Source organism: Eulemur rufifrons, chromosome 1 (assembly GCF_041146395.1).
Source record: "Eulemur rufifrons isolate Redbay chromosome 1, OSU_ERuf_1, whole genome shotgun sequence".
NCBI classification, from domain to species: Eukaryota; Metazoa; Chordata; class Mammalia; order Primates; family Lemuridae; genus Eulemur; species Eulemur rufifrons.
This window is the reverse complement of record NC_090983.1, coordinates 101,265,053-101,285,880: the sequence shown is the minus strand read 5'-3', so window position 1 is coordinate 101,285,880 and position 20,828 is coordinate 101,265,053. Positions and strand designations below refer to the sequence as shown.

The following is a 20,828-nucleotide window of genomic DNA, read 5'->3' as shown; positions in this document are numbered from 1 at the left end:
AGTATTTTGGAAAAACAATTCCAAGGCCAGGGTTATCTCTGTCCCATGTCATACTACGGATAGACCCTGCATCTCTTGGTGTCACCACAAGCTGACACTCTGAATCACAGAAGCTGTTTTAAAGGGTCTTGGGAATCTTGATAGCTTTCTCACTGGAAGAAACCTTCTTTTATGTTGAATGAAGAGGGTATCTGGATTCGTTGCCTATTTGTGGTTGCACAAGTGGTTTTCCCATCAGATGTTTTAGTCCTTTCATCCTGGGAACCTTGGACAAACCAGGCTGATTTAGCCGTCACTGAAAACTGATCCTTTAAAGCTTGATGAGCTTTTAGGAAAAAAAAAAAAAAAAAGCTCAAGGGGACTAAGGGTAGGGAGAGGGCCTTTCTTTAGTCACTTTTTAGTTGACACCAATTAGTCTTTCTGTGAAAGCTGCTATGATATATTTCTTACCTCTTGGATTCTAAACTGTACTAGTGGGTTTGTGTGTTATTCTGGAGTTACTGTTAACTTGGTGGTACTGAAATGCATACGCTATATCAATGGTCTCCTAATATTTATTGTGATGAGTAAAAATAAATTGAACAATTAAAAAAAAGAAAAAGAGCTTCCCATGCCAGTGCTTTCCTTGCATTATTTCACTTAGGTCCTTCCATACAGCCCCAGGAGGTAGGTGCTACTTTTATTCCCAAAGCAGAATGTTAAAATTCTACTTTTGATCTAAAATCAAAAGATATCCAGGGAATACTGACTCAGAACAGTCTGCACTAAGCTATATTCTAATAAATTATGACTTTTAAAGAAAAAAGTCCTTTGGGCCTTTAAACAAAAAGAGCAAGACACTCTGAAAGGAAAGAAAATGACATTATCATCCCACTTTCTGCAGGTCTTAATGCCGAAATAAAATAGAATATGTTTAAGATAATCAAGGAAAGAAAAGATGAACCAAGGCTTTACATTCAGCCTTTCAAGTACAAAGGCACACAAAAAGTATCATATAAACATGCAAAAACTCTTTGTGAGAGATTTACTGGGAAGCAGCATCAAAAAGGCAACTGACTAGAGATGTTTTGCAAAAAGACCCTTACCTTACACCAAAAAGAAAATTAATTCAAAATTGATCAAAGAACTAAAGTTAAGATTTAAACTAAGGCCGGGGGCGGTGGCTCACGCCTGTAATCCTAGCACTCTGGGAGGCCGAGGCAGGTGGATCATTTGAGCTCAGGAGTTCGAGACCAGCCTGAGAAAGAGCGAGACCCCGTCTCTACTAAAAATAGAAAGAAATCAGCTGGACAATTAAAAATATATATAGAAAAAGAAATTAGCCAGACACAGTGGCACATGCCTGTAGTCCCAGCTACTCGGGAGGCTGAGGCAGGATGATCGCTTGAGCCCAGGAGTTTGAGGTTGCTGTGAGCTAGGCTGACGCCACGGCCCTCTAGCCTGAGCAACAGAGTGAGAGTCTGTCTCAAAACAAAAAAAAAGATGGTTAAAATATTAAATTTTGTATTCTATATTTTACCACAATAAAAAAAAGTTGATGGTCAAAGTAAAAGCATGTTAATGAATCGAACTCATTCAGAAATGTGGTAAATAAGGGCAAAATATCTATCACATGTGCTGCCTTTCCTATGTGAACGGTATCACCAAACAGTACCAGATTTATATGCATGTTCCAGAAACAAATGAAAAAAAAATGACAGAATGAGTCACCACTTTATAATTCCTGAAGAATTAATGGATTACGCCTAGAGCACTAATGGCTGCCAAATCAAAGAAAGAAAAGAAACCAGACATTAGCTGCCTGCTAATGGAAGACTAGAATACCACCCATAGACTTGCCAAAGGGAGGAAATCCAATTCTGATCAAGCCTCAGGATCAAGCCACCGATTTGTAGGAAACAGAGGACAGGGGAACAAACTGAACTGCCTCATGAGTATGTGACCAACAAAATATGGACCATGAAGAAATCCAAGTTATACAACAGAAAAAGAAATGGATGGAAGGAAAACCTATAAATTAAGAAAGCCCTCCCCAAATTATAAAATTTTTTAAGAACTGTGCAAGACCAAACTCTACTGTGTGGAGATGTACCCTTGAGCAATAAAACAATGAAGAAACACAGCAAGTCATTCCAACAGACATTGCGTTGAGAGAGTGGTTTCTTTTGGAGGGCAAAAGGTGACTGTGATGGGGACAGACAACATGGAGGGTCCTGGGCAAGTCCTATTTCTTGACCTGGGTGAAAGTTACAAAGGTGCTTATTTTATAATAATTCACTATACTATATATTTGTTGTGGAGTGGTTTTCTGTATGTTTTATTTTATAATAATAGTTTTAAAACTAACATTTCTTTTATATCAAATATCCAGTTGGTGAACACATTTTTGATTGTCTCTTCTGTTTCTCTTTTTAAAAAAAAAAAAAAAAAAAATGAGAGTTTGTTGAATTCAAGATCCCAACAAGATCCCTGGTGCTGCATTAAGCTGACACATTTTTTAAGTCTCTCTTCCTTTGAGGTTCCTCTGGCCCTTTTTCCTTTTCCCTTATACTTATGGAAGAATCTAGATCATTTTACTACAAAGTTTCGTGCATTCTGGATTTTCCTGACTGTATCCCGAGATGTTGCTAAACATTTCCTGTCTCCTGTGTTTCCTGTGAAGTGCTATTAGACCTACAGGCTGTGATCAGATTCTGGTTCATTAATTTAGCAAGACTACACCTCACCGGCCGTGTTGTGTAAGCGTAAAGTCTGGTTGTCTCTTTTCTGTATAGATATTCTTTTTCTTTCTTATATGAAAATAAGTGCAAATTATGTTTTTAACCCATGATTTTGCTTAACATTTTAAAACAAATAATAAATCCTAGAAAATTTCAGGCAAAAAAGCTATAGCTCTGTAATTCAATTCTAGGACAACTGCAATCATCACGCCATGCACCCGACAAAATGCTGTTCTCTAGCCTCACTGGACTCACCTGCTGGAAGGCTTGAATCGTTGCCGAGTAGGAATGAAGAGATAGACAAAATTTCAGCAAATTCTGCTGTAGAGGTGACAGAAACTGAAATGCAGCTTCCAATATTGCATGATAATAGGAATAATCAGTACCTGTCAAGGAAGAACATTCACCAAAATAATTGTATATGACTCATGATATCCAGATAAGATACTTCACAAAGCATAAAGCTGTGTGGTGCAAAAGTATGTGATGGCAAAATTTTACCAGTATAGTGTTTTGAACTGTTGTCAAATCCTTAAAATTCCCTGGAGTACACAATGCAGCTGGACTCTTCTTTTCTTCTTCCCTTCATTCAAACTACTCCCTCTCCTGGTCTGCTATTTTCCCTCTTACCTGGATGATTTACTCCTACCTACTTCCTCAGGAAGAATTCAGCTATGAAATCACCTCCTCCAAGAAGTTCCCCCATACCTATCCCAAGCTTCAGAGAACTACTTATATCTCTTCTTCGATCCCAAAATATTTCTTTGCTCACCTCTTCATTTATCACATCATTTACTAAACTATTTACTCACTGTCTTATCTACTCCACTAACCAGGCTCTGGCCCCCAAAGGCAGAGGCTAATTTACCTTTGTATCCACACTGACTACCACATGTTATCCACTCAAACAACTAAACAAAACTGAGCGATGCAATGTGGAAGGACATGGTATTAAAGGATATTAATGAAATTGTAAAGTTTGGGGAGAAACATTTAAACAAAAAGATGGACAAAATTATTTGAAAGGGGGAAAAAAAAAATCTATGTACCAGTATGACAAAAGTCCCCAGGATAAATGAAAAGCAAAGGTACAAAGCAATGTACATAGCAAGCTATCTTTTTCTTGCAGAAAAAATGAGAAATAAGAATATATACATAGGAGGATTGCTTCAGCCCAGGAGTTCGAGACCAGCCTGAGCAAGAGCAAGACCCCCATCTCTACTAAAAATAGAAAGAAATTAACCAAACAACTAAAAATAGAAAAAATTAGCCGAGCATGGTGGCGCATGCCTGTAGTCCTAGCTACTCGGGAGGCTGAGGTGGGAGGATCGCTTGAACCCAGGAGTCTGAGGTTGCTGTGAGCTAGGCTAACACCATGGCATTCTAGCCCAGGCAAGAGAGTGAGACTCTGTCTCCAAAAAAAAAAATAAATAAAAAGAATATATACATATATATTTGTTGTAAAAAAATACAAAAGGCTAAACAAATTAATTTAAAAGAATTATAAAAAGCAGGTGAGAAACAGAAGGAATGAGGACAAGGAAGGAACAAGATCTTTCTGTGTACAGCCTTTTATACAGCTTTGACTTCTGAATCACATAAATATCCATTCAAAAATTAAAATTTTCAATTTAAAAAGAACAATATTAACATTTTAAAAAGCAAAATATAAAAGGTTCCATACTGCATTAGCATCTGCTACATGGAAAAAGAGACCAGAAATACCTCAAATTGTTGCCAGAATGTTAATAGTGTCAATCTTTGGGTGGTAGAAATACCAATAATATTTTGAATAAATAAAACGTTTAACATCCTTTTATGATCACTTCCAAGAATTCATACTCCCGTAATTTTAACCAAGAATATTTATCACTTATACTGAAGAAATTTCATTTTAAATATCAGAGTTCAAATTTCATTATAAACCCACTGTGATAAATTTGTTCTACAAAATTTTTAAATGATTTTTTTGATAACTTAATTCCAGTTGACTTTAAATTAAGAGATGCTCATACCTTTATGTAACTACATCACAAAAAAAGGATTCAGACTTTTAAAATATGTACTATTTAAATAAAACTGAAAACATTAAAAAATCAATTCTATTAAAAAACAGCAGTCACACAAGTTTCAAACATTTCCTCTTCAACAAGGACTTATACCTGTCAATGTAATATTCAAGGTGTTAACTACTCATATATCAGCATCTTTCACTAATAATGTTTATACCCAATATAGCTTATGTCAAATTAGAAAACGTTAGTGAAAGTGCTTCATAAAAACTATAAACGAGTGACTCAGGATAAATCATTAATTTGATATCTTGACACTCAAGTTGTAAGTGGCTGGCAGGCATAATAGAAAACATCCTGGATGGTACTAACTTAGTGATAACAAACTGAACAGGTAATATTAATAGATCAGTTGTATAAATAATTCATAACTAAAGTAAGAGTGAATCAAATCAGATGGTTAAGTCAATAAAGTCAATACTAGATGATATAAAATGAAAGGTACTTCCACAAAATAGTCACATAACACTTTTTTTTTTTTTTTTTTTTTTTTGAGACAGAGTCTCACTCTGTTGCCCAGGCTAGAGTGAGTACCGTGGCATCAGCCTAGCTCACAGCAACCTCAAACTCCTGGGCTTAAGCGATCCTCTTGCCTCAGCCTTCCGAGTAGCTGGGACTACAGGCATGCGCCACCCATGCCCGGCTAATTTTTTTTGTGTGTATATATATATAGATATATATATTTTAGTTGTCCATATAATTTCTTTCTATTTTTAGGAGAGACGGGGTCTCACTCTTGCTCAGGCTGGTCTCGAACTCCTGACCTTGAGCGATCCACCCGCCTCGGCCTCCCAGAGTGCTAGGATTACAGGCGTGAGCCACCGCGCCCGGCCAACATAACACTTTTAATAAAAGATCATGATAGAACAAAAACAAGGTAGGGAAAAAAAGGTACTATTTACAGCCAAAGTTAAAAACTGCTTCAAAAATAAGGGTTGGGGCCGGGCGAGGTGGCGCACCCCTGTAATCCTAGCACTCTGGGAGGCCGAGGTGGGAGGATTGCTCAAGGTCAGGAGTTTGAAACCAGGCTGAGCAAAAGCAAGACTCCGTCTCTACTAAATATAGAAAAGAAAGTAGTTGGACAACTAAAAATATATAGAAAATATTAGCCGGGCATGGTGGCGCATGCCTGTAATCCTAGCACTCTGGGAGGCTGAGGCAGGAGGATCGCTTGAGGTTAGGAGTTCGAGACCAGCCTGAGCAAGAGTGAGACCCCGTCTCTACTAACAATAGAAAGAAATTATCTGGACAACCAAAAATATATAGACAAAAAATTAGCCGGGCATGGTGGTGCATGCCTGTAGTCCCAGCTACTCCGGAGGCTGAGGCAGGAGGATTGCTTGAGCCCAGGAGTTTGAGGTTGCTGTGAGCTAGGCTGACGCCACGGCACTCTAGCCCCAGCAACAGATTGAGACTCTGTCTCAAAAAAGAATAATAATAAAATAAGGGTTGGCTCTTCCTGACTACCATCACAACTGTAGTCATCAAAGACAAAAATGTTTTCCATTAACTGCCATGCCACACATACTACAAAAGAGACCATTTTTTCCTAATATTTTCCCAGACACCAAAGTCAAAGAAGCATTTGCTTCAATTTTACCGTGATGATCTGATGATCCAATATTTTGACTGGCTTCTACAAAATTCCAAAATTTCTCTTGACTGTCTTCTGCTAAAAACTCACTGGGAGAAAAGGGGGAAATGTCAGAAATACAACAACTTAATAAAATTTCCTAATATAAACTGTATTACTAAAAAGAGTAAAAATAGATTTTGAAGTTTCCAAATGTCCATAGTTTGGCTTTTAATCTATAATGTTTATTATACTTCTTTAGGTATAATATGTATTTTTTAATGATAAGCAAGTCTTACTACCATATTAGCTATTAATAAATTATTAGCTTACTAACTCAGTCATTTAATAGCTTAATAGCTATTTCTTAAGAAACCTGGAATAAAAATGTTGTTAACAACAGGGAAATCCCAATATAAAGAAAGCTTATAAAACCCCACTGGCAAAAATGCTGTCAGTAGTGGAAGCAGAATTAGGAATTGACAATTCTAGTATTAGTTCTGCTCTCACTTATTTTCTGAAAGGCCTTAAAGGAATAAAAAGTATGTTTTGCCTGAGGTTCTCCCCCAGTAAAACAAGAACCCTAGAAAAATTTCTGGGAGACTAAAGGCAGCATGTTATAATCTTTTAACATCCATAAAGCCAAATTTTCAAGAGCACCAAATGTTAGTTTAAAATTAGCACTGATCTGGTTGGGCACAGTGGCTCAGGCCTATAATCCCAGTACTTTGAGAGGCCAAGGCAGGAGGATCATTTGAATCCAGGAATTCGAGGCCAGCCTGGACAACACAGCAAGACCCTATCCCTACAAAAAATTAAAAAATTATCCAGGCGTGGTGATGCACGCCTGCAGTCCCAGCTAGTCAGGAGTCCAAGGTGGGAGGATCACTTGAGTCCAGGAGTTTGAGGTTATAGTGAGCTATGATCACACCACTCCACACCAGCGTGGGCAACAGAGTAAGATCCTGTCTACACAAAAAATTAAAAAATAAAAAATAAAGTTAGAGCCCATCTAACAAAATCAAGTCTAAGAACTTAATGCCATCTTAATTTTTTTCAGACTTTATACTACCAACCTAACTAAAATAATGGCCAATCTAAATTTCCCTTCATTCAAGAGTCTAGGACCCCTAAAAGGAAATGCATGGAGTAATTGGATGATTCATATCAATTGGTTATCTTCTCCTCTGATCCATACTACTAATATAGTGGTGATCTTTCACTGTCTTAAAGCAAACTACGGATCTGGATCTCAGCTTACCTAGCCAAAGGAAGACTTTCCCATTACTTGTCAACACTGGGGTGTACAACTCTCACTCTACTCCACAGCTAGACATAGAAATATGGGAAAAATAAGAAACATTTCCTGGTAATACACACCTTCTCTAAAAATAGGTTTCTGAAAATATCCATTAACGTAATATATTAAATTACTTAATGCCTCCTTGAGAGTAGTATTTTTCTAGGCTTTCTAGTAGCTAACATAGACACCATACCAACCTTAGAATCTAAGAAAACAGGTACTAAGACAGATACATTGTGATATGCAAATAAACACTAAATTTATTAATTAAAGGTGCATTCAAAGATAAGCTAGCAGCAGGGAACCAGATGACACACTCATCAGTTGTGGTGAGAACAAGGATTCACTCAAGCTAAGACCTTCCTGGTAAAGGCCATACACAAATAAATACATGCTTTTCATATAATTACGGGAAAACTTCATGAAACATACATTCTTTTTAATCCCACTGCATAAATAATTCTTACAAGGTTTAAGCATGGAACAGTCTTAAGAAAATTAATTAGTAGATCCACTGAAATAATCCAGGGGAGAGCAGAACAATACAAGATATGATTAAAGGAATGCTGCCTTTTTTTAATAGTATATGTAAGTTTGTTTTGTGTTATGTTTTTTAGCTTCTCATACCTATTCCATTGAGTAAAAGTCTATGTTTTCATAGCTGAAATTACATGATGTCTAGGATTTGCTTTAAAACATTCCAGTGGAGGAGGAGAGAGGATGGTGGTGCTGGTTGACTTTAATTGATACTGGTTAAAACTAGTTGATGATAGCCTGGCACAGTGGCTCACCCTTACAATCCCAGCTACTCAGGAGGCTGAGGCAAGAGGATCACGTGAGCCCAGGAGTTTGAGGCTGGAATGAGCTATGACCATGCCATGTACTCCAACCTGGGCAACAGAGCAAGACCCCATCTCTTAAAAATATATATACATATATACTCGGTGATGAGCAGAGAGAGAGCACATTATACCATTCTCTCCATTTATAAACGTTTTGAAATGTCATAATCTACAACAAGATTTTAATATATGACAAAAAAAACTACAAAACAGCCTGAATGAATGTCTATTAGATAGCAAAAATCTGGTGACAAATTTTTTTTCTTAGGTTTCCAAAGTTATTGTGGGACAGCAGAATTAGTCTTCCTTCTAACAGGACCAGAAGGGGAGAGGAAGTGAATATTTAAGGATGGTCTATCATGTGACAGTCACTACGCTTTGGCATATTCACCCATATCCACACAGCCAACCTGAGATATAATCCTTTTTTGAATAAAGAAACTGCTACACAGAGATGTTATTAACTTGCTTAAGGGCACAGAGTTAGTAAATGGAAAGGCTGGTATGTAAATTCAAGTCCAGTTGATTGATACCTCTATCATGCTGCATTCTTAGGCCATTATAATATCTAGCACTCAACAAATGATTATTGGTTTTGATTTTAATAATAATACCCATTTACATAATATTTCTGTTAGCAACTATAGCTGCTGAAAACATTCAGGATTTTACTTGAATTAAAGACAAATGTCACTTCATGGACAACTACAAAGCTATAACTATTTCATAATCATCAGGTCCAATCTAAAATTATACACAGGAATATTTTTAGTCCCTAAGGACCAGATGAAAGAAAGGCAAAAGGTGTGCAGTAGATGTGTGCCTTGAAGGATAAAAAAAGATTCTGGGCTGGGTGCAGTGGATCACGCCTATAATCCCAGCACTCTGGGAGGCAGAGGCAGGAGGATTTCTTGAGTTCAGGAGTTCAAGACCAACCAGCCTGAGAAAGGGTGAGACCCCATCTCTACCAAAAAGAAAAAGAGAAAAAAAAGAAGTAAAAAAAGAAAAAAAAAAGAAGTAAAAAAAGAAAAAAACAGCTGGGCGTTGTGGCTCGTGCCTGTAGTCCCAGCTATCCGGGAGGCTGAGGCAGAAGGATTGCTTAGAGCCCAGGAGCTAGAGGTTGCAGTGAGCTACAATGACACCACTGCACTGTACCCAAGGCAACAGAGTGAGACTGTCTCAACAAAAACAAACAAGGCAACTAAGCAGCCCCCTCAAAACCCCCCACCAAAAAAAAAAAAAAAAGAAAGAAAGAAAAAGATTCTGACCCTTCACCCTCATCCAGATGGACAGGGTGCCACAATCCATCACAGAGTCTGCCACAGACGTGGGGTGAAGAACGGTGGCTTCAGCTAGCTCTGGAGGGGAATACAGAGTGGATTCAAACAAGCAGAGCTCATGTCTGAATTGCCTACATGTCCCATTACTCTGACAAACTGTATGCAAACAGCCATAGGAGCAGAGGCCTAATGATAGTGAATCAAAATGGCAAATGACCAGGGGTGTCATGAAAGAGGGAGATATTTGTGATGGAGAAGTTAGTGAACGAAACATTATACCCTACCCACTTCATAGTGATCAAAACAACTGAAAAAAATTGAGCAATTAAGTCTGACAATTTTAGCATTCTTTCTCAAAAGTCCATAGGTGTATACCATAAAAATCTTCTAGGATAATGTACAAATACCAAGAACTTAGTGTAAATAAAAGCAAATAAAAGTAATGAAATATAATTCAGTTAAGAATGTTAAGCAGAATATCACAAAACATCTGTTACAGTTAACTGGACAAAATTATTTATAAGGTGACAGTAAATCTCAACTGGATTTAAACCAGACAAATCATCGAAAATAAGATTAGCAAGAAAGAAAAAGTGCAGTTATTTGAGTTCTGGCTCAAGCAGTCAATCAGGATCTCAATGGACCTTCAGCTGTTTCACTTTTACAACTATTCTGTATCTAATACAGTTCTGACATTTGAGGAGCTCAATCCATTTATCAAATTAGCTACTGTAACATCACTATGAAATATATGCAGTGGGTTTTGGGTTCTGCCTGGGGGTTTTGTTTTGCCATTTCATTGCTGAGAAAAGGGAGGCAAAGAGAAGTGATAGAAGAAAGTCTATTCAGCAGAAAGTCCAGTAGGCTCCTGAGCAAGTCAAGACCAGCCGCTACATGTCCCACTGGTTGTCTTGGCAACACCAAATGAGGCTTTTTCCCTAGGAGGTGCAACCATTCGTACAGGATCAACACAACTAAACTCTTCATTCACATTTTTCTGGGGACTAAGGGGAAACTGTTAGAGGACAAAATTCTATTTCTTTCTTTTTTTAATTTTTATTTTTTTTTTTTTCAGACAGAGTCTTACTCTGTTATCCAGGCTAGAGTGCTGTGGCATCAGCCTAGCTCACAGCAACCTCAAACACCTGGGCTCAAGCAATCTTCCTGCCTCAGGCTCCCGAGTAGCTGGGACTACAGGCATGTGCCACCATGCCCGGCTAATTTTTTCTATATATATTTTTAGTTGTCCATATAATTTCTTTCTATTTTTAGTAGAGACGGGGTCTCGCTCTTGCTCAGGTTGGTCTTGAACTCCTGAGCTCAAACGATCCACCCGCCTTGGCCTCCCAGAGTGCTAGGATTACAGGCGTGAGCCACCACGCCCAGCCAGAAGACAAAATTCTAAAAAAGATGACCACATAGTTAACTAAATCATGTGACGGTTCAAATTTCTAGCACTATCATACACTGAGACTTACATCAAGGGCTTGCTTTTCAATCTACCTACATTTTTACCCTTTGGAAAGAGTATCTATAAGTCCTAACTATGTATTACTTGAGATACGATAAAAATAAGTTGGCCATCCATAAACATATAAAACCTAGCTATGAAGCAAGGTATCTCATTATATTTATATTATAAGCACCAGCTAAAAAGCACACTTGGAATATAAAATTTCCCAAGAAGTTACTGACTATATTGTGTTTTATGAATTTTAAGACAAACCATTATTTTATGAAAAATGCTACCCATTATAATTGTGAGATAACTTCTTTATTTTATTAAAAATGCATTCTGATTTTGGAGAAGTCAGAACATATACATCTTAAAACAGATAAAAACCTGTTCATTTCCTCAGAATCCCCTCTGTACTCTCTTATCTTGGGGTCTTCGTCCAAGTTCCTAAGAGGAACATGTCTTTTTCCCCCCACCTTGCCAAGCTCTCTTCTCTTCCTTTTATTAATCACCTCTTAAAACTTTCTTCAAATAAGGAGAAAATGTAAGTACAACTCTCTTCCCTTATTACCATACTTATGCTTTTCCTGAAAGATGACATAATTTAACCAATTCAGTATGTTGATCTAAAGAAGTTCCCGACTATCTCTATGAATCCATACAGCCTTTGTCCTACTAAAAGACAGGTTCAGTGTCCTAACAGCCTTTATACAGCACATAACACAGTGCACAATGAAAGAGGCTCTTAATAAATGCATTTGATGACAATCTCACTCCCTAAAAAGCTCCTGAATGTTCACTGGCAGAGACTACTCAAATACGTGAAAGGAAAAAAAAAAAAAAAATGTCTTCTTACCTGGCTTCTAACAACAATGGGGTAGAAAACCATTTTGTTGTAAGAGAGGTTGTCACAGCTTTTGAATCTGCCTTTACTGAGGAGAACAACCATAGGCCAGTGAGTACAACCACAAGTTCCATTTTACAGCAAACTCCTAAAAGGGGAAAAAAAAGAAAAAAAGTTTTGCTACAAGGTAATGTTTAAACCTTAATACTTAGAGATGTAAAATAACAATCTTCATACTCAGAGACACAAAATAACATTAAAGTTACAGAAATAGAAATGCTTCTGAAATATAACAATATTTAATATCAGGACAGTCCAGTAGATATTTGCTGAGTGACTGACATGTAACTAACAGCATGTAGTTCATTACATTCTTTCCTACAAAGGCTCTGCTTCATTTCCTGGGGAGTCTGCACTGTACAGAGGTATAAAAGGCGGTTGGGGCTGGGTGTAGTGGCTCATGCCTATAATCCCAACACTTCGGGAAGCCGTGACAGGAGGATTGCTTGAGGCCAGGAGTTCGAAACCAGCCTGAGCAACATAGTGAGAGCCCATCTCTACAAAAAACTAGAAAAATTAGCAGAGTGGCCCATGACTGTAGTCCCAGCTACTCAGGAGGCTGAGGTAGGAGGATTGCTTGAGCCCAGGAGTTTGAGGTTGCAGTGAGCTATGATCATGACACTGCACTCTAACCTGGGCAACAGAGTGAGACCCTGTCTCAAAAATAAAATTAAATTAAAATTTAAAATTTTTTTTAAGAAGTCAGTTGATGGCACATCAGGTTGCACCATAAACCATACTTTATAAAGCATGAGAATAAACGAAGCTGAGATAAATAAAAACATAAATGATGTTAAGATGTTAAGAGCTAACATGCGGCCGGGCGCAGTGGCTCATGCCTGTAATCCTAGCACTCTGGGAGGCCGAGGTGGGCGGATTGTTTGAGCTCAGGAGTTCGAGACCAGCCTGAGCAAGAGCGAGACCCCATCTCTACTAAAAACAGAAAGAAATTATATGGACAGCTAAAAATATATATAGAAAAAATTAGCCGGGCATGGTGGCACATGCCTGTAGTCCCAGCTACTCGGGAGGCTGAGACAGGAGGATTGCTTGAGCCCAGGAGTTTGAGGTTGCTGTGAGCTAGGCTGACACCACGGCACTCACTCTAGCCTGGGCAACAGAGTGAGACTCTGTCTCAAAAAAAAAAAAAAAAGAGCTAACATGCACCCCCTAAAAAGTTATGTTGAAGTCCTAACCCCTAGTACCTCAGAATGTGAACTTATTTGTAAATAGGGTCTTTACAGAGGTCACTAAGTTAATATGAGGTCATCAGAGTGGGCCCCAATCCAATATGACTGGTGTTATAAAAAGGGGAAATTTGGACACAGTGACAGACACCCACAGAGTGAAGCGACACAGGGAGGCTGCCAGGCAAAGACATAGACAGGCACTGAAATTATATTGTAAGCCAAGGAAGGCCTGGAGCTCCCAGAAGTTGGATTAAGGAAGGAAAGATCCTCCCCTATAGATTTCAGAGGGAACATGGTCCTACACCACTTTGACTTAGGACTTCTAGCCTTCAGAACTGTGAGACGTAAATTTCTGTCACTCTAAGCCACTGAGTTTGTGGTACTTTGTCTTGGCAGCCCTAGTAACTATCAATATATTAATATAACGGGAATGGGTCCCAAATGTAAACTTAAAGATAGGTTCTGAAATGAGGAAATGTAAGAACTCGGTGAGTTCCCAGGCCAACTATCCTCATCTATAGAATGAGGAAGCTGGGGTCACTAGTAAAGTGGCACTGCCACAGAATGCAGGCCCCTGACTCCATCAGCATCCTTTCCAACCCTGCCGAGATCATCAAAGACCACAACCAGACCATTTCAGAAAAAGGTCTCCAGCTGCATTCTCTAATCCGATTTTTCATCCCAGAAGTATGCCGAACAGAACCCTAACTGGACTTTCCCTGAGACTTATAAAAGTCAACATCCACACTCCATCCATTTCAATGGGAACTAAAAGGGGGATTCAATATGTGGGAAGCACTAAACGATCCTTGTGCTTCTGAATAATAGTTAGCTCTGGTAAGGCTCACACCGGTCTTATTCCAGTTCCTTGATACTGGTTGTAAATCTATTGTTGGGGGGGGGGGGGCACTCAGTAGCTTTTTTTTTTTTTTTTTTTTTTTACAAAAATCATTATCATTGGTGCTAATATCCTACTTCACATAACACACAATGTCTCTGAAGAACAATGGTCAAAAGCAAAATAAATTACACCCAATAGAAAAGTGGCTTTTAGAAGAGTTTTAAGTTCAGGTACTGCCAACTTCTTCAAAAACAAAAAAAATTAGTATGAATATCCCATTTATAAATGAAGATATTCTGAAGTATTAAAAAAAATAAACATTTGTAAAGCCTGCTATAGAGGCTCTGTGGAAACAAAAGAAAACACACACAAAAATAAAATCTACTGAAAAATGGAGCTACCCAAACTAGCTCTTTGACCATGAAACCTGCAAGCAGTGATTCCTGGCTGAGGGGAGAAGCGGATGTAGGCCCCTTTTGGAATCTAGTAAAGTTACTGACGTTTCTCAAAGAGGAGCAAGCAAGGACCCAGATTTTTACATACAACTTCAGGCCACTCAAGCACTCTCCTAGGTAAACCTTCCCCACAGGTCTGTGGACTGCAGCCTCAGCATGACAAACAAACATGGTTTCTAAAAAGAGAAAACCTTTTTGCTCTGGGGAGCTGTGATCAATTACTGAGTTTGCTACTTACTAGCAGTTTAACCAAGAACATGTTACCTAATTTTCCTGGCCCTTAGACTTCAGAGCATAAAGTAGGAAAAACATTATCTGATGCCCAGGGTCACTGTGAGAATGAAAAGGTACTATGAAAATCACTTTGTTTAGTGCCAAGTAATATACCAGAATTGACTGTTACAGCAAAACATTTTATCCTAAGGAAAAAAACTATCTTCTAAATTAAAAAATGGCACATCATCATTATTACATGGCCTCAAAAATATGCCTTGGAAATTTATCCTCTCTGGCTAGGAGAAAAAAAAAAAATCCTCCTTAAAAATCACTGAGTTTTTTAAATTGGAGACAGCGCATTAACTGTGTTCAACCCGTATTATGCTCCTGACTATGTTTATAATTTGTCCTGAAGGGACCTAGATGTGTAATCCCCAGAAGGGGGTGAGTCTTGATGACAATTTAGATATGACTGCACAGTTATTCTAGGGACATAGCATGTAGAGTAGTAAGGGAACCTGGGGCATGACAAAAGGTCCCTGAGGAAACCTTAGCATTTATTGAGAAATGACTCTGGGCTGAGCATTGTGTTAGGTGTTTTACATAATCTTTACATACAACAACCCAGACGACTGAAGTTCCTTGAGGGCAGCAACCACATCTACTTTGTTCACTACTGCTAAAAGCAAAACAGCACAGTGCCTATACCTGGCACACAATAGATATTCCATGAATAGGCTGCTTGAATAGATGAAACAGTATCATCTTCACTTTAAGAACAAGAAAAGTGAAAGCTCAGAGAGGCTAAGTACCATGACCAACTAACACACAGCAATGCTTAGAACCCATAGCAGCCTGCTTTTAAAAGTTCTACAATACCATGCTATCTCCCTTTGTTCTCTGGTGTTAGAAAAGGTAAGAAGTCTCCAGCCTGAGCAAGAGCGAGACCCCGTCTCTACTAAAAATAGAAAGACATTATATGGACAACTAAAAATCTATATAGAAAAAATTAGCCGGGCATAGTGGCGCATGCCTGTAGTCCCAGCTACTCGGGAGGCTGAGGCAGTAGGATCGCTTAAGCCGAGGAGTCTGAGGTTGCTGTGAGCTAAGCTGACGCCACAGCACTCACTCTAGCCTGGGCAACAAAGTGAGACTCTGTCTCAACAAAAAAAAAAAAAAAGAAAGAAAAGGTAAGAAGTCATACTGTGCAGATTCAGACTGAGCGAAGTGCTATACCGTGAGAACCAAGGCAAGCCCAAGGACTTTCTGTCGTCCAAGTATTAGGGAAAAAAGTGGCTAAGAGAGGAACAGTTTCAACCTGAAACCAAGGGAGCAGCCTTGAAGCCAGGACCAAAGCAAACTGACCAACCAGCCTTACGTATTCAGTTACGTTGGCTTTGAGGACTGAATGTGAGCGCCTCAAGAGCGGGGATTTTTGTCTGTCACAGTCACCATGCCTAGCATAACACTAGGAACATAAGAGGTTGTCAAAATAAAATAAACACAGGCTTCATTCTTTAATGGATGAATGAAAATGACAGGAACAAAAGGAATAGGGAACCAAGAGTAAAGGTGCTACAAAAGCCTAGGACTGTAAGATGGGGAAAAATGAAAATCCTCCATTATGAACCTGTAACTTACCCAGAGATCCCCTTGGACTGACTGTTTTAAAAAGGGAGCAAGTGTGTATGTTCTTGGACAGAGATATAATGCCATTAGAGATGAGAAAGAGAGGAAAGGTATACATTAATAAAGTGTTTTGTTACCCTGACCCGACATTCTTGATTCCATAGTTATTTCCAAAGGAAAAGGTTGTCCAGAGAAGCAGAGATAAGAACCTCAGTGTTTTGTTTGAGGATGCCTTTTTTTAATAAGATCCCTACCTCTGTTCCACTCTAATCCTAGGGTTAAGGACCTAGGGGTCCTCAAAAGTTGCTTATGAAGACAAATAGGTCGAGAGATAAGAGCTGTCAGAATGTGCAATGTGGCATTGCATGATCACAGGCATTATGCTTGTGGTATGATGGATAAATAGAAAACAGTCTTCACCAAATTCTAGGCCCAACTGTATCACCAACCATCTGTAAGATCCTGGTATGATTAAGATCCTATCTCTTGCTCATCTATCTGCAATAACACATAGGGAGTATTAATAAAAATTAATAGATAGCCCTCTGAGTTTCAACATATATGATAGTAGCAAGGAAAAATATTAGAAATCACCCCTTTTTGAGAAATAAATTAACTTCTCAAATAAACTTTATATACATTTACTATATACCTATTAGTAAAACTATTTGCTGCAAACCACATAAATCTAATTTCAGTTCAAAGTAATTACAATACTGCACATCTGATATGAAAATGATCACAGAACTGCAAAAAAGTTCCAAAAGAAATTTCTTCATAGTTTGATTTATTCTCCTCAAGTTAAACGTGCATTATAAACGTGCCATGTTACTGTACAAAGGATTATGCTTCCTTCAATAAAAATAAGTTTCAGCTAAGTTTATCAAAAACCAGTCAAACAGAAACTCTATAATCATCCCAAGTTTTGCGATGTTGTTAAACAGCTACTTAAAATGTCTTCAAACGCTTGCAAGTGTACAAGATATTTCAAGGAGAGAGGGCACTTTATACTAAAATTGGCTGGCAAGTGCATCAATGAATGTTTCCAAAACAGTTAGTGTAGCACTGTATGGTAAAATACCTCAAATCTGGCAAGAAATGCAAAACAAGCTAGAGATTCTGGCCAAGGAACAAGAACAGTTCATGTCCATAACTTATTGGCGAGGTACGCAGATCTAATTCTGACAGGTCCCACACTAAAAGTGAAACCGATCATTCAATTTCCAGCGAACAGTATGGTATTATACATTAAATGAAAACGGCAACCAACATGCAACACTCGAATTCATTTTAGAAAATAGAAATCTATAAAAAGAGCAAGTTGTTCTCCAATCAGAGTCCTGGTTCTCAACCTACTTAGGGTCAGGCTTGGTCTAAATTCATGTTAGGACTCTTCCCCTACTTCCTTCTGCACTTGGGCACATGGGTCTCAGAGCTCTTCAAAGGCGGCTCAGGACTCCCGAAGAGAGCCCGCCGCCACTCCTGCGGAAGCGATACCTTGCCCGGAAGACCTCGGAGGACAACTCGAGGCGCTTGCAAACAGGGGGAGGTCTGGGACACCGGAGGGGAAATTGAGGCAGGATAGAGGCGGAAGCTCAAGGTGACAGGGGCACAGCGTTGCCTCGAGCCCCAAACCCTCTCCCTGTTCAGGAGGCCTCCACACGCCACCCCTGGGTACCTGTCACCAGCCGCGCAGCCGCGGCACACGCGCCTCTCGCGTCCCCTTTGCTGCCCAAGCCCAGGCCGCTCTTCGTCCGCTACAGCGCCTGGGACAACGCCAGGACGGGGCGGAGCGGCGGCAGCGGTGCCGGCTGCGCCAGTGAAAAGCCGACACGCGCCTTTCCCGCGGCTCGCCTGGATAGCCCGGCTTGCAGAGCAGTAGCCGAGCAGCCGACCGCCCTAATACTTCCGCTTCCTAAACGGGAAGGCCGGAGACTTCCGGCTACCGAGTCGCGGAGGGGCAGCCCAGAGCGTCGCGCAGTCGCCTTCTTATCTCCTCAGAGGCCCCGCCTCTCTCCTTACTCCCGCCAGAGTGCCGAGGGGGCGTCCGCCAGGTTCTCAAGGTCTTGGGTAGGTGCCTAGAGCGCACAGCTGGGACCCCAAAATCTTACCAGCTGGTGAAGCCAGGTAGGGGATTTGAACCCTTTTTTTCTGATTTGGAATCGGAGATTTACTCCCTTAAGCCCTTCTGTTGAAAGCCCTCTTGCACAGGCAAGAACAAGTTGTCTTAATATTTCTTTCTGAGCATCTTAGCCTTTACCCTAAACCCTGAAGTTTGATATTAATAGCTTCCGTTCCAGGGTACGTGGTAAAAGGAAGACTTTTTAAGTGTTATGAGCCGATTTAGCTTATCATATTCGGGCAGTGGTAGCTTAGTCTACAGGGATTACTTTGTCCTTTGATTTTTTTTTTTTTTTTTTTTTTGCAAATATGTGTCACTGTTTAAAATTGTTTTAGAATATGTGACCCTGGGCAGATCATTTTACCCATCCTGAAACGAATAGCTCTATGGAGGGCATATTTATAACTACTATGGCAACGAGAACTAAAAGCCAAAAATATGTTTAAAAGTACATAAAACGTATAAAATTTTCTTTTTTTTTTTTAATTTTTTTTTTTTGAGACAGAGTCTCACTCTGTTCCCCAGGCTAGAGTGCCGTGACGTCAGCCTAGCTCACAGCAACCTCAAACTCCTGGGCTCAAGCTATCCTCCTGCCTCAGCCTCCCGAGTAGCTGGGACTACAGGCATGCACCACCATGCCTGGCTAATTTTTCTATATATATTTTTAGCTGTCCCGATCATTTCTTTCTATTTTTAGTAGAGATGGGGTCTCGCTCTTGCTCAGGCTGGTCTTGAACTCCTGAGCTCAAATGATCTGCCCGCCTCGGCCTCCCAGAGTGCTGGGATTACAGGTGTGAGCCACTGCGCCTGGCCCATATAGATTTTTGTTATTTATCCTATGCGGTGTTCTCTGGACTTCCTGGATTTGTAGTTTGGTTTCTATAACTAAATTTGGAAAATTCTTAATAATTACTTCAAATGTATCTTCTGCTTCTTTCTCTCTTTCTTCTGCTTATAGTATTGCCACTATGTATAATATATATCTTTTGTAATTGTCTCACATTTCTTGGATATTCTGCTTTGGTTTATCATTCTTTGTTCTCTTTGCATTTCAGTTTGGGAAGTTTCTATAGACATATTATAACCATGGAACTCGTCCTAACTTGTTCAGCTTTGTCAATAACAAAATGATGAGCTGTTTTTCAGTTCCAGTGGCCCCTCAGGTTGCAAGTCACAAGCATGCACAGATGAACCAAGCATGCCTTAGTGACCCTGGAGCCAGCTGGAATGAAAAAGTCAACCACATTCAGAATGTAAGTACCAGGCTTAGGAGTACAGACCAAATTAAGAAGCCAGGGGAGCCGTGGTTTTGTCGCAGTGTGGAATTAAGAGCCCAGGACCCAGCACCATTTCTCTGCATCACTCAATCAGATCACACCCCATTGCATTTTCCTATCTCCCTCGTAGTTACACTCTTCCTATGAAACCTGCCTCTAGACCCCAGTTCAGAGAGACAGATTTGAGCCTTGCCTCCTGTCTCCCTGCTGGTCGACCTTGCAATAAAGTCTGTGTTTTCTCTAAAGCCGGTGCCGTAGTATTGGCTTCTATGGACACGGGACAGTGAGCCCATTGCTAGGTGACAATATCTTCAAACATACCGGTTCTTTTCCTCAGCTGTGTCTAGTCTGCTGATGAGCCCATCAAAGGTATTCTTCATTTATGTTAGTGTTTTGTTTGTTTGTTTTAGAGACAGTCTAGCTCTGTCTCCTAACCTGGAGTGCAGTGGTGAGCTCACTACAACCTCAAGCCCTTGGGCATTTTTTTTTTTGTAGAGACAGGGTCTTACTATGTTGCCTAGGCTGGATTCAAACCCCTGGTTTCAAGCAGTCCTCCCACCTCGGCCTCCCAAAGTACTGGGATTACAGGCGTGAGCCACCATGCCCAGCTCATTTCAATTAGTGTTTCTGTTTTTTGTTGTATTTTGTTTTATAGGAGAAAAGGCATACAAATTTATGTGCGTGGAGGCATCACAGGAAAGAAAAGCGAGTACCCAGTATTTTTGATTTCTAGCATTTCCTTTTGATTTTTTCCTTAGAGATTCTATCTCTGTGCTTCTATTACCTATATATTCCTGCATGTTGTCCACTTTCTCCATCAGAGCCCTTAGCTTGTTAATTAAAGTTATTTTAAAGTTTTAGTCTGGTAATTCTAAAATCTTTGCCATGTCTGAGTCTGGTTCTGATGCTTGTTTTGTCTCTTTTGTTGGTGTTTTTTCTTGCCTTTTA

At 39.6% G+C, this 20,828-nt stretch overlaps 1 protein-coding gene and 1 long non-coding RNA gene across 4 annotated transcripts in view; one reads left to right on the top strand and one right to left on the bottom strand.

Moving 5' to 3' along the window:
• The window catches only part of UGGT1 (UDP-glucose glycoprotein glucosyltransferase 1), a 101,019-nt gene extending 82,690 nt beyond the window's left edge, over positions 1-18,329 (bottom strand). Inside the window, exons 1-4 of one of the 3 annotated variants that reach the window (XM_069464894.1) lie at positions 18,160-18,329; positions 12,103-12,238; positions 6,393-6,475; positions 2,976-3,106 (exon numbers count right to left, since the gene is read on the bottom strand). In XM_069464894.1, the coding sequence (XP_069320995.1) occupies positions 2,976-3,106; positions 6,393-6,475; positions 12,103-12,224 (336 nt within the window). In that variant the 5' untranslated portion in view covers positions 12,225-12,238; positions 18,160-18,329. Of the gene's footprint in view, positions 1-2,975; positions 3,107-6,392; positions 6,476-12,102; positions 12,239-17,837; positions 17,864-17,978; positions 18,032-18,159 lie in introns of those variants that run through there. The other 2 variants (XM_069464912.1, XM_069464922.1) reach the window with 2 other exon arrangements.
• Positions 18,330-18,534: 205 nt separating this feature from the next.
• LOC138387052 (uncharacterized) lies at positions 18,535-20,584 on the top strand. The gene is made up of 3 exons (XR_011233908.1): positions 18,535-18,608; positions 19,659-19,856; positions 20,536-20,584. It is a non-coding gene; the product is annotated as an uncharacterized lncRNA (long non-coding RNA).
• The last annotated feature ends 244 nt before the right edge of the window (positions 20,585-20,828 follow it).